Source organism: Hemiscyllium ocellatum, chromosome 14, assembly GCF_020745735.1.
Source record: "Hemiscyllium ocellatum isolate sHemOce1 chromosome 14, sHemOce1.pat.X.cur, whole genome shotgun sequence".
NCBI lineage: Eukaryota > Metazoa > Chordata > Chondrichthyes > Orectolobiformes > Hemiscylliidae > Hemiscyllium > Hemiscyllium ocellatum.
The window spans coordinates 41,639,782-41,657,749 of NC_083414.1; the positions used below are offsets into that span (position 1 = coordinate 41,639,782).

A 17,968-nucleotide genomic window follows, 5' to 3' on the forward strand; every position below is an offset into this window, starting at 1 on the left:
AGTTTCGCTTCTGTCTATCCCAAATTAAGTGTCAGTATAAGCCTCTCTTCCCTTTTCCTTCACATGCTTGGCTAACAACCCCTCAAATGGGTCTATACTCTTCCTTTGACCACTCCTTGAAAAAGTGAAAATTTCATTTGGATTCCTTATTAGGTTTCTTAGTGAGTCTCTTATAATGATGGCTCTAATATTGCTTTTCCTCTCAAAGTGGAATTATTCTCTGTTTCCACTCTTCATAAACTGAAAATTAGTCATCCCTCAATCTCTTCTTTTAACTGAAGAGATAACTGAACCAGCCTGCTCATTCTCTCCTGACTGGTATACCTCCAAATTTGCTGTATCATTGTAAACCTTTAGCACATCCTCTTCAGGGTCTTTCTTTCTTATAGTGATGAGAACTGAAATAGTATTCCAAGTATGGTGTAATTGGTTCAATGAGTTTAGTCTAACTTCTTTTCAATTATATTCTTTCAAAATGAACACTACTGGTTTCAAAGTTTATTTTAAATAACCTCATTCCTTGGAAACCTAAATACATAAATTAAAAAGTGGGCATAGCACCAGTGCTTCATTCGGAGGCTCATTGATGATGTTACCTAGTATGGTGACGAAATGTCTGAAACCGAACCTTCCAGCTCAGTGAGCAAACCTACATCCAGAACCTCAACCTGAGCTCCAAATCTTCTTAAAACTCGCTCACTAACCCATGTCACAACCTTTAGTGAGTTACATATTTTATACCCTGAGTTTCCATTGTTCTTGTACTCAATTTATATTGCATTTCATTAAAAAAGCGAGCGTCTTATTTTTCTTGCCAAAAGTGTCCAGTACAGTATTACATTTTATGTTGAAATCAATTTGCTAATTAAATGTCTCTTCTGTAAGTTTGCAAGTACTTTCTTATAATTTATTACAATTCTCAGTTCTAACAATTTTCCACACTACTGCCTATTTTGGTGTCCTCTGAAAATTTAGAGTGGTCTGTAGAATCTTCCTAGTCCTTAAATGAAATGGAAATTGGCAAGAAAATTGGGAGAATTGTATAAGATTGGCAGTGAGAAGTTATCTGCTGCTGAGAACTAAAAGTCTAATTTTTCAACCAAGTGTTGAACAATGAGATAGGATTCTCACTAGAGAGCAACGAGAAGCCTATTTTTATAATGTTAACATAATCTCACCTCATTCACATGCAGTTTCCCATTCTCTCACCTGCCAGACAGAAAGTAGACACCAACAATTTTTGACACCAAGGTTAAAGCTATAACCTGGAAACACCAACTCACTGCTTGCTCCTCTAAACTTTCATCAGTCACTAACCATCTCCATAAGTAATGTTGACTTGCACAACACTCCTCACCACCTCCATCAGGACCATCATGTCCTTCTTGGTGAAGTAGGGTGCCAACTACCTTTTCATGTTTTTGGGGCAAATAAAGTGAGCTGTTTAGAACTGAGCAGACCAGAATGGACTGGCAGGGCTTCTCTGGGTGCATGGTTTGGCTTTAAAGACAGCAACAGAAACCCTAAGAGGTCCTGACAGGTACTTCTACCCACACAGTGCTGGAATAGGACAAGTGGGGTGCTGTGAGGATATGGTGCATAGATAATGTAACATGTATTGGGAAGACAGCACAAGAATACTCAGGAGGGCTCAAAGAGAGAGAGAGACCCACCATGAAACATGCTGGAATTGACACTTAGCCAATTTTTTGGCAAGATTCTTCCAGTGTTTTTGATTTCAAAGTCTAAATGATTAATATCCTGAAAACTGTCTTTTGCTTTTTAATGTCTGCTTTCTGATAAAAACAGCCTACTGTAATTTAGGGTCTTAGTATTTCAGCCATTCCCCCCAAACGTAAAAATGGATTGGATAACCAGTAAATTGGATAGCTTTACTGAGTGTCTAAACATTGCGAATATGAGTTTATTATTAGACATGTCACTGTTTAAATTGTATTATCCTATTTGCAGAATTGTATATTGTTTCATCTGGTTTCTGCACGATACCTACGACATAAGTTTGCAGTGGCAGATTAAAGAGTACAGGTGAATGGCAGAGAAGGACCAACCCAACCAGATCACTTACATTTAAAAATAGTTTTGGATTCCTTCACAGTACAAAATTTTTATACGTAAAGGAAAGGCATCTTCAGCAAGCAGAATTAGCATGAATTGACTTGAGTTTGAGAAATGTGTGAAATTTACAAAAAGTATGGACTTTTTGATAGTAAGTAGTGGAAAACATTCAAACATTGTAAGCCAAAAATCATTTTAAAGAACATTGTGTTAAAGGATGCAAGATTTTAATAAATTTCCATTGAAAACACCACAAATAAAGTAAACATGCATGGACTACTACTTCAAAACACTTTATACAATACAAAATATAAAAATACTTTCTTAGAAATCCTCCTTTTGCATGGTATGTACAGTAAATATAATTAACTTAATGAATTTTCAAGTTTAATTACAACACATTAGCATTAAAAACACAACAGGTTAAGCTGTTCTGTAACTTTGTTTGGTATAACATACTGATTGTTAAGCTTAATATAACTTTCTGTGGCAGTGGAAGGGAAATTACAGTACACAATATAAGAACATAGACAATATCTTAAGTTGTAAACATGCTCACAGCTATGTAAGTGGATTTTAGTAAAATGTATACAATTCATTTGATGACTATAACTGCAGAATGTATATTAGATGATATTATATCACAAATAAATTGATTTAAATCAAAAAAGCAAGCAAATATCCTTCATTTAAAACAGGAATATTGTAACAGTTTTTAAATACTGATTTAAGTTATATTGCCTTTGCCAATGTTAATTTCTTAATAATTAATTTGAGTGCAACTTCTATTCGTTTACATTCTTGCTGGAAATAAATTGTGCAAAAAATTATGAGATAATGCAGTTCTTGCTTTTTTGTCTCTTCCTATAATGTGATTGGTACCTGCCACTCAGGTTGGATGATATAGGAACAGGTGAATTATAACCATACATAAATTCATCGCTAGTGATGGGGCGAAGCTGAACAGGGCGTGGAATAGGTTGCCCTAGGAAGTACCCTTCTTCCTCAGACTCTGAAGATGAGGAACAGGTAGAACACCAATCATCATGGTCATTAAAATAAGGTCTGAGCAATTTATCACCTACTTGATTTTGCAATGTCAGGTCAGAGGCAGTTCTAGGATAACGATTGTATGGATCTCTCAACTGGCCATTTCCAAATGCATCCCTGCTTCTTCTTCGCATCATTAATTGTTCATAGTCTTCACCTGAAAACATTTGAGACCTGTCTCTTAGTTGATAACGTTTATCTGAAGCTAGGTGAAGAGCATTATCAGAACGAGATCGTCTGGATCTCCTTGGCTTATGACGATGATGGCGAGAGTTATTCTCACGATTATGCATCCGTCTCTGGGTCCGTTCGCTCATGGGTGCAATTCTAGCATTCATGCTAGTTTGCATTCTGTTACTTATGGCACCGTCTGGACAATCAAACCCTGGCGGCATTCTTCTTTGAGTCGATAATTCTCGATACTGCAAAGGGTGCCTGAGTCTATCCAAGGGTGGCTGCAAATCCTGGTATTGCTGGGCTGAGTTTAGGCTTCTAATGGATTCTGTGCTTCTAAATCTAGCAGAAGAGTTAAGTGTACCCATGTTGCTAAGTTTTTCTGATCCGTTCATGCCAGAGTCTTTGCTCAAGTCAGGCATTGAAAACCTGGACAAATGCTCCTGGCGTCTGGCACCACCTTCCACAGAAGCTCCTGGAAATATAATTTGTTGGCAGTTTTAAAAAAAATGAAAAATATTTGCCTTAAGATTAAATATAACAAGAATCAATTTGTTCAAGGAAAAATAAATTATTTCTGAAAGTGAGGCTGAAAATCAAATTAAGCCAAACTAGTTTCAAGCACATTTTAAAATGTGAAGCTTCTAAAATAATTTGTTTTGCAGGCTTTATATTCCGTTTATGGAATTTCAGGGTCTTTGGGCATGAGGTCAAGTAGGAAGGATGGCAAAATGACATGGTAAGGTTTGCAGTGGTATGTCTACTTCCATCAACTTTTCACTTTGTCAATGGTGAGAAAAGTGGAAGATGTAGCCCTACATGGAGCCCATTTGAACCACCTTAATGGCCAAACAAGGGGTTCTTCCTGCCTCCATTGACATTTAACCTGTGGCAAGTGAGTCCTTTGTGACTTGGGAGAATGATTGGTCTCCCAGTGTTCCAGGGTGTGTTTGCCTCCTTTTCAGGCTGAGTTTGACCTTGGCTGCAATGGCCATTCGTGCAATGTCAGCCCTGCCTGACCTCGGCGATATCCGAACTCCAGGTTCATCAGGGCTTGCTTGACTGTCCCAGTTCCCCAAACCCTACTTTTTCCTGGCTGTGATGGCATGTGTCCATTAAAACGTAAACTTGCTCAATGTAAGTTGAGCACCACTCTTGTTGGCTGCTGAGCAACCAACCTTGTGATTGGTAGATGGGGGTGGGTCACCATTCTTAATAAAAAAGCAAGCTATTGCCAGCCACTTAACTATTTGCTGACTGTAAAACCCAGCCCAGGGTCACACTGCAATGGGATCACTCCTGGTTTTTGTCCCTTAAATAGGGCCTCTGTTGCCTTGGAAACATTCCGGCCTTTATTTGAGCAAAATAATTGGGTAACCATTGGAATTTTAATGGTGTGTTAATAAATAGCTGATCTACATGAGGACAGTACAGAATAATCCTTCCCTTAGTCTACTGCCAGCTTGTTAAACTGTTTTGCAAGGCTAATTTAACAAGAAGTTAAGAAGAAATTAATCTGGGTGTGCATAAATCTATGAAAACAATCCTCAATTAAATATTATCTAATAGTGCTGAAGTTACTGGTGCTGAGAAGTATTATAATTATGACATAGAGCAATGAAAAAAGTGGAAGGGATAAATTCCAAAAATATGGAAGAAAAACCCACTGAATTGTGCAAGACCAACAATACATTTCCATCATCAATGATAAACATATCAGCCAATAAATGTAGAGAAACTACAGCTAAACAGGGTATTGAATTATATCAACAGGAACATTCAGTATAAATTAATGGACCTTTCAATCATCCTACAGGTCACTGATAAGACCACATCTGGAGTACTGTTGACAGTTTTTTTAAGGCCCTTGTAATATGGTTGATTTGGTAGCCCTGAGAAAAGTTCAGAAGATTGAATAACTGCTACTTCAACGAAAATATTATTTTGCCAGCCATAAGGAGTGACCTGATAGAAATTTAGTAAAAAATGAATGGGCTGAACAGCATATCTATCGATGAACATTCTAGCTTGTTATACTGGGGTCTGCAGCAAGGTAGCAGAAGGGCGGGTAAATAATCAGAGTATAAAGTATGTAAAGTACTGCTATTGGTCAGATTACAGACCTTTTTTCCCCAAGTCAGTACTGAGCTTTCAGATTGTGTTGTTAGCTGATATAATGGGTGCCTTCTTTCGGGTCTTTTTTCTCACAGTGATACTTTTAACAGACAACTGAGCTTGATTGATGTTAGAAATTATATCAAACAAAAAGTAAATAGGTTAATGGATAGCAAATATCTGGCCCACAATCCCCAGGCTAATTTCATTGCCCAAAGAGTTCTGAGATCAATGTTTCCAAAGTTTAATGTCCCAGTGTGGGCCTAGTTTTTTTTTAACCTGTTCCCAAAGATAATGACAAAGTTTGGAAATATTTAGTTATGATTTTGCAGCTATTTTGAGAATTGGTCTGTTCCCGCCATCTTAGTTAAGATCTATCAACTTAGCACTGGGACTACTGCTCTCTGTGGCTCCAATATGAGCTGGTCTCTTTTTCAAAGCTGCTTTTGAGTAGGCCACTACGTTCATTTTAATTAATAATTAACCACAAGTATACTGTACCTGTTGCATTTGAAAGTGCAAGAGATTCTACTGATTCCCTCGGGGTTTGTTCAAGAAAGGTAAGTTGATCAGTAAAACTAAGTGCACTGATTGGATGTCTGGTTCGACTCTGATGAGAAATCAATTCTCTTTCGATCTCATATCCTGGTACAGTTGGATTTGATCGGGATTCAGTAACACTATGGCTTGATGCACTACTAAAGCTTTCTTGAGTTCTGACTGCTGAAGGATAATAATCTTCTTTATCTTCTTGGATAAAACTATCACTATGATCTTTCATGGCAGCAGTTGAACTTCTCTTTGCATTAAATTCTTTCCCCCATAAATCACTCTGATTGCTTACGCAATGTGTTGGATTAAATTCATTCCTCACACTATACTGACTTAGAGATTGAGAAGGTCTTTCCACAAATTTAGCTCTCTCGGTAGAGTCGTCTTCAAACTGGTAGACATCTCTGATTTTCCATAGACCCTCTTTGTTCAAACTGGTCGCTTGACTAGCAAGACTTAGCATATCCATTTGTTGAGAAAGAGGATCAATATCTGTAGAATATCTGTTCATTGCTGCTTGTGATATATTTGGTCTTACATTTTTATCTTCTACTTTATTGCTGTTTCTACCTATTCTAGCACTGCGCCGAGATTCTCTTGATCGTGCACTCTGAAATGCAGAGTCTGAAGAGTCAGAGCCACTGGGATCTTCCCCAACACTGCAGGATCTGGAGCAAAATATCTGTCCTTGTTTTGGTAGGAAAGGTCGTCCAAGTAATGACTTCTTGCAACGTGCACAGCAGAAACACATCTCTGTGGCATGCCAGTGCTGACCATCATATGTCATCTGCCCTTGGTCAATACCTTTTAAAAAAAAGTTTTGATAAAGGCAAACTTCATTTAAAATATTTAGAGTGCCAACACATCAGTTTTGAGTTTCTTAACCTGCTTACAGTATTTGCTTAATCATATAATAGGATTATATTAATATTACAATCATAATAATATGCACAATCAAGTGTGTATCCATAAAAAAAGTTTTCAAGTGTGATAATGAAAACAGCTGCAAATAGAATATCTTTTTCAGTGATCCACTTTCTAAGTTATACTACTTTAGCACTCCTTTTGTGGGAAAATGTAGCCTCTAGTGCTTTATGCAGGTTTTAGTGCACACAGTATTAAATAGCCAAATTCAAAAGGAAAAATAAATCTTAGTTATTTGTGTAGTACCATTCTTCAGATCAATCTCTTTAGCAATTTTTATGTATCATTGTTCTATTTTCCTGAAAACCAAATTTTTTTCCTAGAATATGGTTCCAAATGTGTAAATGTCATTTGGTACCATGTCCAAATCATCATTATTAACTTGTAAAATATAATGGTCAATATTAAGGTATTCCTATTTTTGTGAAAGTGAAGCATAATAGCGTTCTCACTCAGTAGGCAAATTAACATTTCACAATTCCTGAAGGAATCACTGGATAATAATCAAGAGAGGCAGCACTGGACATATTTTGCTTTTCCTAATCTGTCGTCAATTGTATCATCCTAATTGCAATCCAGCAAAAGCCATAGTTTGTAATTGAGACTTATTTTAGCTAATAAGGCTCATTTACTTACTAATTTTGGGGAAGCTTTTAATTGAAATTGTCTGTATAAACTTCACAAGTTATAAATCTGAGAAGTTTGTACCAGAGTCATTTAGAATTCATGTGCATCTGTATATATCTGCAGATTTCCTATGACACGAGCAGAAAATATTTTTGACATGTACTGTAATTATGCAGTCTGTCCAGCCATTATAGGTAAACGGCATCCTTTGAATACTCCCAACACTATGAACATTTTGATTTTGAGAATAATTATGCAATATTGTAAATTATTTTATGTTTCATTATTGGATCAAAAGAAGTGCCATGATTTCTTTTAAATGTAAAGAACCACTTGTTATAATTTTGTACAGAGATGTTCTGAGCATGTATTAGCCACTTGAAGCATGGCAAAAGCTACTATGATATTCATTGTTCAGGAAATAATTTATAATATAATAGCACCATGTAGAAACATAAACTCTTTTTTCACTTTTGCTAGCAGGACAATCATCTGTAGCCCTAATGTGTCTACAAGCGTATTACTATAGATTGCCTATTCTCAGGTAGGAAGAATTAAGCAGCACAAAAAAAAAATAAACAAATAGTGTACAGTCATTGCGCTTTAAAGAGTTGGTATATTTACTATTATGAGTGTTAACAATCATTAAGTTAATTTATTTTTTACTCGACTCAATTTTGGACCTGTAGCATGGCAGTGAACTAATTGAAAGGTGGGTTTAAGTGACATTAGGATAAATTAACAACTGAATAGTATAGACAATTGTCAAATCTACATATGTTTGATAAATATGTGTATTTAACTTATTACATTGAGAACCATTTTATATCTGACAGGCGTTTTAAACATACAATTTACAATTAAATATGAAACTCAATGTTAAGTCTAATTTATTTTCTTTCTCAATTATAGCTCATTGGAAAGCTTTGCTGTTGTTCGATCACAATTAGAAATGGATATTACCAAGGTAAAGTGAATTGCTTAGTTCTGATATACCTATAAACCATACTGCCTTTTTAAGAGGTTGAGTCTCTATGGAAACATGTACTATTTGAACTACTGGGAGTAGTATTCAAAAGCTGAAAATGAGTTGTAAAAGGTGATGAAATACTTTTAAAATCATTAAATAATACAGAGAACAAAGCAAACGTAACTAAATAAATAAACAAATATCAAGTTATAAGTGAACATTTCCCAAATTTCAGCATTAAAAAAAATTGTTCTATTATCACCTCTATATTGCAACTGTTCACTGTAACCCTGTTTCCTTGCAAGTTTTCCTAGTTACTCCAAATTTTTTTTTACCTCTTATCAACAGAAAAGCACAATAATTACATTTTTTTGTAAAAATTGAATTGGTTTGTGTTTAGGATAAAGTACAACCTTTCCTTTTTCTTACTCTTTTCAGCCTTGCCCCTGAATTCCTTGGAGTGCCTTTCTTGACCACCAGCACCCATCCAGCAGAGACCCCTATGCCATTTCTATTTATTTTACGTGCTGTTATATGGTTGTTGTTGACTTGATTTATTGTCACGTGTACTTAAGTACAGCAAAACGCTTTGTTTATGAATAGTAAAGGCAGATCATAGGTAGATCATTGTGAGCAAAGACATACAGATTACATTAGATTAGATTGCCCTACAATGTGGAAACAGGCCCTGCAGCCTAACAAGTCCACACCGCCTCTCCAAAGAGAAACCCACCCGGACCCATTTCCCTCAAACTAAAGCACTTAATACTATGGGCAATTTAGAATGGCCAATTCACCTGACCTGTGCATCTTTGGACTGTGGGAGGAAACCGGAGAACCCGGAGGAAACCCATGCAGACACGTGAAGAATGTGCAAACTCCACACAGACAGTCATCCAAGGCTGGAATTGAATCTGGGTCCCTGGCGCTGTGAGGAAGCTAACCACTGAGCCACCATGCCGCCCCTAAAGCATGCTGCACTCGAGCCAGGTAGGACTCGAACCAACAGTCTTCTGATCTGAAGTCAGACACATTATCCATTACACCACTGGCCCAATAGATTATAGGGTGCTTGAACAGAGGGAGACATTCAGGTTACATTGCACAGAAGCAAGATGAACATTAACAAGGTCAACTTGTTAATTTGAAGTTAGACGATCCATTCATCAGTCTAACAACAGCAAGGAGCTGTTCTTGAACTTGTTGGTGCAAATGTTCAAACTTCTGTATCTTCTGCCTGACAGAGGAGGTTGTAGGAGAGCATTAGCAGAGTGCGAGGGGTCTTTGATAATGTGAGCAGTCTTTCCACGGCAATAAGAAGTGTAAATGGAATCCATGAATGAAAGGTTGGCTCTGTGATGGTCTGATCTGTGCACATAACCTTCTGTAGTTTCTTACTGTTCTGCAAACAGCAGATGCCACACCGGGCCGTTATGCACCCTGATATAATGCTCTCTATGGTGCATCTGTAAAAGTTGGTGAGGGTCCTTATGGTCATGCTGAATTTCATGCTGGCTGAGGAGGAAGAGGCATTGTTGTGCCTTCTTGACCGTCATATCTACATGGAAGTCCAGGATAGGTTGTCAGTTATTGTCACTCCTTGGAACTTGACACTTTCAACTCCATTCTGTTGATGTAGATGGGAGTGTGTTTTCTGCCTTTCTTTCTGAAGTCAATGATCAGTTCTTTTATTTTGTTGACATTGAGAGAGAGGTTGCTGTCATTGCGCCATGCCACAAAGCCCTCTAACTCCTTTCTGTATTGACTTATCATTGTTTCATATCTATCCTACCATGGTGGTGTTGTCAGCAATATTGTAGCTGGCGTTCATTCAGAATTTGGCTACATAGTCGTGGGTGTAAAGGAAGGACAGTAGGGGGCTGAGAATTCATTCTTGGGTGGAGGGGGTTTCCAGTGTTGAGGGTTATCATGGAGGAGGTGCTGTTGTCTATCTTCACTGATCGCAGTCTTTAGGTCAGGAAGCTGAGGATCTAGTTGCAGAGGACAGAGCAGAGATTTAGGTTTCAGAGTTTTGAGATCAGTCTGGAGGGGTTAAAGGTGTTGAAGGTGGAGCTGTAGTCGATGAGCAGGAAACTGACATAGGTATCCTTATTGTACAGGTGTTCTGGGGATGAGTGCAGGACTAGAGAAATGGCATCTGTTGTGGACCTGTTATGTCACTGGGCAAAACAGCAAGAATCGAGGCAGGCTGCGAGGCTAGATTTGATGTGGGCTGTGAACAGCCTCTAGAAGCACTTCACGTTTATGGACGTCAGAACTACTGGGCTGTAGTCATTAAGGCATGTTGCATGTGCTTTCTTAAGTACTGTGATGATGGCGGTCTTCTTGAAGCAGGTGGGGACTTCAGCTTGTAGGAGGAAAAGGTTGAAAACGTCAGTGAATGCCTTAGCCAGCTCGTCCACAAAGAATCGAAATGCATAGCTGGAGTCTCCATTCGGGCCAGTCGCATTCTTTGAGTTGACTCTCAGAAAGACCGATCTGACATCTGCAGCAGTGACAGTGGGAACAGGTGTGTCTGGGGCTGTTGGGGGAGGTGACACTGTGCCGCTGACATTTTGCTCGAACTGAGCAAAGCAGGCACTGAACGCATCAAGGAATGATGTATCTTTGTCTACTGCTGATGGTGGCAGAAGTGAAAAAACAAGCTAAATGGAAGAACTCTGACATTGAACATACGGTAAATCTTCATTCTGAGTCTTTCAGCATTTGGCTTAACACACCAAGGAGCATATAATCCAATGAGCTCATCAGATTTCAAGGCTGAAGGCTTCCTGCTTTGCAACTTTGCGCACAAGAATTTGCTAAAAATATGTTGAAGTATTCTTTTGACACTGGACTAAAATCACAATTTACATCTGGGTACCACCATTTCTTCAGGAGTTACACATTTTGTGTTTTCACTTCACTAGTCCCTTTTGCACAATACTAGTCTCCACTCTGCTGACTACACCACATGTCAGGCACACACCCAGAAGCACTCATTGGCACTAAAGTCAGGCCTAATTTCCAGATGCTTCACCCCCCCTCACCGATCTGACAATCTTATATCCTGCCTCCACAAATCCTCAGTCATTCTAGTACAATAGGCACATCACTCAAACAGAGTAATACATAATCACTGACATTTTCTCCCCTCTCTCTTCGCATGATGGTTAGAGCCCAACTTTATAGCTTATGAAATAGCTCCACAGAGATCAGCACCCCATTACCAAGTCACCCTTTGTTTACATGCAGAGAATCCTTGACACTGATTCAGCTTCCTCAGAGCCAGCTCAGAGGGAATAGAATTTCTGACACTCCTGTTCATATCGGTCAGCCATGGTTTCCTCATTAGAGCAGCCTCCAATTTCATAGTTTGAGAGCACTGCACCACTCAATTCTAACTCCTACCAAAGATTCACTAACTTGACTGCCCCAGTCAACTCATTGTCCCAGCATGCTCCCGCCCCATCACACTCATCTCTGACACCATCCTGTCCCCCTTAGTGCAGGAATTCCCCACCAACATTTGCAACCCCATCCATGACCTTCACCTCCTCCAAGATTTTTGTTTCCCCGACCTCCAATGCATTATCTTCATCATGGACATCCAGTCCCTGTACACATCTACCCACCTCGATGAAGGACTCCAAGCCCTCAGACTCTTTCTCTCACATCGACCCAACCAATATTCTTCCAGTGACACTCTCATTTGCCTGGCTGAACTGGTCCTCATCCTCAACAACTTCTTCTTTCAATCCTCTCACTTCCTCTAAACTGAAGGGGTAGCCATGCGCACCCCCATGTGTCCCAGCTGTGCCTGCCTCTGCGTCAGGTATGTGAAACAGTCCATCTTCCTCCGCTACACCAGCATCATTCCCCACCTTTTCCTCCACTACATCGATGACTGTATCAGCATAACCGCCTGCTCTCATGAGGAAGTTGAACAGTTCATCAACTTCACCAACACCTTCCACCGTGACCTCAAATTCATCTGGACCATCTTAGACACTCCCTCCCCTTCCTGGATCTCTCCATCTCTATCTCCGGCGACTGACTAATCACAGACATCTACTACAAACCCACCAACTTCCACAGCTACCTGGACTACACCTCCTCCCACTTTGCCTCTGATAAAAAATGCCATCCTTTATTCCCAACTCCTCCGCCTCAGCCACATCTGCTTCCAGGATGACCAGTTCCACCACATAACATCCCAGATGGCCTCCTTCTTCAAAGACTGCAATTTCCCCTCCCACGTGGTCGACGATGTCCTCCAGCACACCTCCACTTTCTGCACCTCTGCCCTTGAACCCGACCCCTCCAATCGGAACAAGGACAGAATCCCCTGGTCCTCACCTTCCACCCCACCAACCTTCGGATACATCACATCACCTCCACCATTTCTGCCACATACAAACAAACCACACCACTAGGGATATATATCCATTCCCACCCCATCTGCATTTTGAAGAGACCATTCCCTCCGCAACTTCCTTGTCAGATCCATGACCCCCACCAGCCCACATTCTACTCCTGACACCTTCCCCTGCCAGAGCAAGAAGTGCAAAACCTGTGCTTACACCTTTCCCCTCACCTCTGTCCAAGGCCCCAAAGGATCCTTTCACATCTGACAGAAATTTACCTGTATTTCACACATATTATCTACTGTATCTGTTGCACCTGATGTGACTCTTCGACACTGGGGAGACAGGATGATAATTTGTGGATCGTTACAGAGAACATCCCTGGGACACCTGCACCAACCAACCCCACCACCCCATGGCCAAACACTTTAACTATCCCTTCCAATCCAGCAAGGACATGCAGTTTCTGGACCTCTTCCATCGGCAAACCCTAACCACCTGACGCCTGGAGGAAGACGCCAAGCCTCATCTTCTGACTTGGGACCCTGCAACCACACAGGATCAATGTGGATTTCACCTCATTTCCCCTTGCCCCAGCTTATCCCAATCCTGAGCCTCCAATGCCCTCTTGACCTGTCCATCTTCCTTCCCACTTATCCGCTTCATCCTCCTCTCTGACCTATCACCTTCACCCCCACCCCCACCTTCATATACCTATCACATTCCCAGCTACCTTCACCCCAGCTCCACCCGCTTCCCATTTTTCTCTCACCCCCTAGGCCACAAGACTCATTCCTGATGAAGGGCTTATGCCCGAAATGTCGATTTTCCTGCTCCTTGGATGCTGCCTGACCTGCTGTGCTTTTCCAGCAGCATACTCTTGATATCGCCAATATCTGCAGCCCTCACTTTCTCCTAGACCAAATTAACAGCCCCAATCCAGATGAATTTGAGGTCACGGTGGAAGGTGTTGGTGAAGTTGAGGAACTGTTCAACCTCCTCATGGGAGCAGGCGGTTATGCCGGTACAGTCATCGATGTAGCGGAGGAAAAGGTGGGGAATGATGCTGATGTAGCGGAGGAAGATGGACTGTTTCACATACCTGACGCAGAGGCAGGCACAGCTGGGACCCATGGGGGTGCGCATGGCCCCAATCAGGGAACTCATACTCTATGAGGTCCACTTGGCTATCCTTGTTACAATCAGTACATCCCTCCTCCTCTGAGTCAGAGGACATAGGCCAGTTCTTTCTTTTGGTAGCTCCTTCTGGGATGCTTTGCATCAGGTTAGGTTCCTCCAACTCTACCATGTGATATAGGCAGCATGTAATGCACAATGGCTCACATCTTGCGCCTGGAGCATCTTAGAAGAATTCATTGTCCATTTCAGGTGGCAAGGGCGTTGAGGTAGTGCCATTCATCATGTCCATCTTGAATTCATGGGTATATTCAATGCTTGATTGAAAGGAAGAAACCACAGGTTCCAGAATTGTTGAGGATCTGGGCACGTTTTTCTCCCAATTGGTTTGTCAGTTTGCAGCTTTCATATTGTTTATGTGCTTGTTCAGGACCATCGCGCCTACCCAAACTTTATATATTACTGGACCTGACCTCATGTCGATCATATCTCTTATCCACACAGGGTCATTCCTGTGGTTCCCACATGAAATTTTGTTCCCTAAAGTAAATTGCCTCTCTCGCTTCGTGAAATCTTCAGTCCAACATTGGCGATCCTGATACCATTTTACCCTCCCCTTTCAGGCCCAGGAAGATTAGATTTAATCTGGTGTGGAAACATCTCCCCACATGTAACTCTGCTGAGGCTATGTTATCGCACAAGGGATGATCTTGTAATCAAATAGGAACCGGGCATATTGGTATCTTGTGAAATTGTAGGTTGTTTCTTAAAGACTGCCGTCATAGTTTGCACCGCTCTTTCTGCCAGACAATTGGACGATGGATGGTATGGATTTGTCCTTATCCTTATATGATGAATACCATTTGATTTTCGGAAATACTCAAATTCCCTGCTGGTGAACGATGGCCCAGTATCTGTGAACAACACTTCCGGGAGTCTGTGTATTGCAAAAGAAGTATGCAGCTTTTCTATTGTTGTCCCAGTGTTTGACAAATGAAAGCTATGCATGTCAATCTATGCTTAAGTGGGCATCCACAATGATGAACAACATTGAGCACATGAAAGGATCTACATAATCATTGCATAACTGAATCCAGGATGTGAAGGATCTACTGGTGGTAATTTTTGCCCTTGTTGGGATTCTGGGCACTGCCCCATCAACATGCAATGTCTGCATCCCATCCTGATTACCATACATAACTTCTTGCCAACATCTTCATTTTGGAAACCCCTGGATGATGCTAGTGGAGCTCAGCCAGTATCTGCTGGTGACCTTGCTGAGGACAATCACTCTTGCGCCCCACAATAATATGCTGTCCTCAACTGTGATTTGGTCTCGCTGGTTCTAAAAAGGTTTCCATTCTGGGTGCAACAGTCCTTTGGCTTTCCTCAGCACCACCAGCTGTTTTAGTTTTGCCAGAACCGGAGCTTTCTGCATCCAAAGTCTGATATTGTTAGTTGTGACTGGAAAGGTGCCCAGAAAATTTAAAACCTTTACAGACTCTTCCAGGGATGGTATTTGTAACATGGCCTTCCGGATGGTGTTCTGACTTGTAATTGTATGAACTTACAATTAGAGCCCACTGCTGAATTTGGCCTGAAGCTATGGGCGGCACTGCCTTTTAAACCTAGAATGGGTTTGTAGTTCAGTATTTTTACAAATTTACAACTGTTAATGGAACTTCCTGACCCCAAATCTGACCACCGAGCCTTCCTTCTCTATCTGGGTGTATTTATGCTCTGCATTAGCTGAAGTTCTGGTTGCATATGCTATTGAGCATTCCTCTTCTTTTGGTCACCTCTGAGCTATTACTACCTCAATGCCGTATGGGGAGGCATCACATGTCAATACCAGATCTCGCTTGAAATCATACTGTGCCAAAACCATAGAGGATGGCAACTGTTCCTTCACTTTCCTGAAAGCTATGGCTTGGCTACACGACCATTTGCGAAGCTAACCCCTTTTTAATGGTCGATGCAAAGGTGCCAGGATTAAGGCAAGGGTATGTATGAATTCCATTATCATTCACCAACCCAAGGAAAGATCTAAGCTCTTATGCAGATGTGGGAGCTGGGGCACCTTTGATTGCACTTTGTTTACCTTACAGTACAGATAACCCAATCTTGTCGACTTAGTAGCCCAAGTAGGTCACTTGAGGTGCCTGGAACACACATTCTTCCCTTCTAAGATGCACATCTGACTGTGGAAACATCTAAGGACTATATCCAAGCTCTGTAAGTGATCCTTTTTGGTCTTCCTTGTTATTAGCGTGTCATCTAGATAAATGGTGACCTGGAATAATCCTTGTAAAATGTTCTCCATCGTCCACTGAAAAATTGCACAGGCTAATGGCACCTCAAATGGAAGTCTTGTATATCGGCACAAACCCTTACGGGTGTTAATTGTAGCATATACTTTGGGGTATCCTTATCTAAACACATTTGTAGGTACAAATGGCTCATGTCCAGCTTCATGAAGGACAGCCCCCTATCAACTTTGCTTATAAATCCTCAATGCGAGGGATTGGGTATTTATCCAGCTGTGAAAAGCAGTTTCTGACCCGTTGGACTTCACAATTGGTATGACTGGTGCTGCCTATTCTACAAATTAGACTGGTTTGATGATTTCTTTGCTGTCCAGCCTTCTGATTTCTGCCTCTACTTTTGGTGTAAGGGAAATGGCACTGGGCAGGTCTTGCAGAATCATGGAATTGCTTCCTGGTTAATATGCAAGGTGGCCTTGGGTCCTTTGATAGTCCCTAGACGTTCGTGGACCACATCGGAGTATTTAATTAGGGCAGCCATTTTCTAATTGAAAACTGTTGAGCCAATCTATGTGAATTTTTCTCAACCAATATCACCCCATCAAGCTTGGGCCCAAACCTTTTACTACAATCAGTGGTAACTGAACCAGCTGCTTCTCATAAGAGAACTAAAGCTGTATCCTTAATTTGTAGAGATTCCCTGGTATACGTTCTCAGTCCACTCAAGGTCTTGCGCAAACCAAGACTCGTTGTCCACAGCAAATTTTGTTCTGTAATCACCGATGCAGCCACTATTGAACTCCATTCAAACCTTTGGACCATTTAACCAGAAGTTTATTTGATTGGATGTTGCTAATCAATTTACCTGATCTATATTAGATGTAGGTGGCTTTCCAGAGGGTGCACTCGCCTGTATACAGGCCTATGAGTTCTCTTACTCAATTTAGGTATGGTGGGACTCTTTTGCTGTCTCAAGTCCACATACCGACAGCAACTAAAATGGCTTGCCGGCCTGGATCTTGAAGAAAATTTAAACAATTTAGCTGAGACTTGGATTTGTTTTGAGGTTTTGCTATGGGCTGACCTAGAGTCCCTCTTTTCAGGACATGTCCTGAGGGAGGCTATGCAATTGCTTTCATTCAAGTGGGGCTCCCCTTATTCAGTCAGACTGGTGAGGGTGTCTACTTTCATCGCAATACCCTGCAACCCATATGCTCCACTTGCTGCATTTTTCAATGATAAAACTATTTTAAATGCAATTCAGCTTTAGCTAGTAGGCACTTTTACATAGTCACATCATTAACCCCACATATGAAAAGGTTTCTTAGCATCTCAATAAGGATTAAATCAAAGGCACATGCCTCTGCCAGTCACCTTAACCTAGTCAAAAATCCCGATATGGATTTCCCTCATTCTCAAATTGCTGAGTAAACAAATTCGAGGTATCATGGGTGTTTTACTATTTCTCAACTAAATCAGTCAACTCTTGAAAGGTTTTAGCATGTGGTGCCTCAGGGAAAGTCAGGTCCCTAGTAACTGAAAAAGTTACAGATTCACAAGCTATCAGGGGAATTATTCATTGCTTTTCATCTGTCCGGAAAAAAACTAATGCATTTTTTCCACATACTGGGCTCAGTCTGCAATAGCAGAATCGAATGGGACAACCTAATTTGTCCCTAATTCAACCTTAATTCAAATTGTTTGTTGTGAGT

At 40.7% G+C, this 17,968-nt stretch overlaps 1 protein-coding gene across 4 annotated transcripts in view; it reads right to left on the bottom strand.

Annotated features, from left to right (window-relative positions):
- Nucleotides 1-2,821: 2,821 nt before the first annotated feature.
- The window catches only part of prickle2b (prickle homolog 2b), a 259,851-nt gene continuing 244,704 nt past the window's right edge, over nt 2,822-17,968 (bottom strand). For all 4 annotated transcript variants that reach the window (XM_060835197.1, XM_060835198.1, XM_060835200.1 and 1 more), the window contains 2 exons: nt 5,917-6,771; nt 2,822-3,775 (listed from right to left, as the gene is read on the bottom strand). In XM_060835197.1, the coding sequence (XP_060691180.1) occupies nt 2,904-3,775; nt 5,917-6,771 (1,727 nt within the window). In that variant the 3' untranslated portion in view covers nt 2,822-2,903. The remainder of the gene's footprint in view (nt 3,776-5,916; nt 6,772-17,968) is intronic.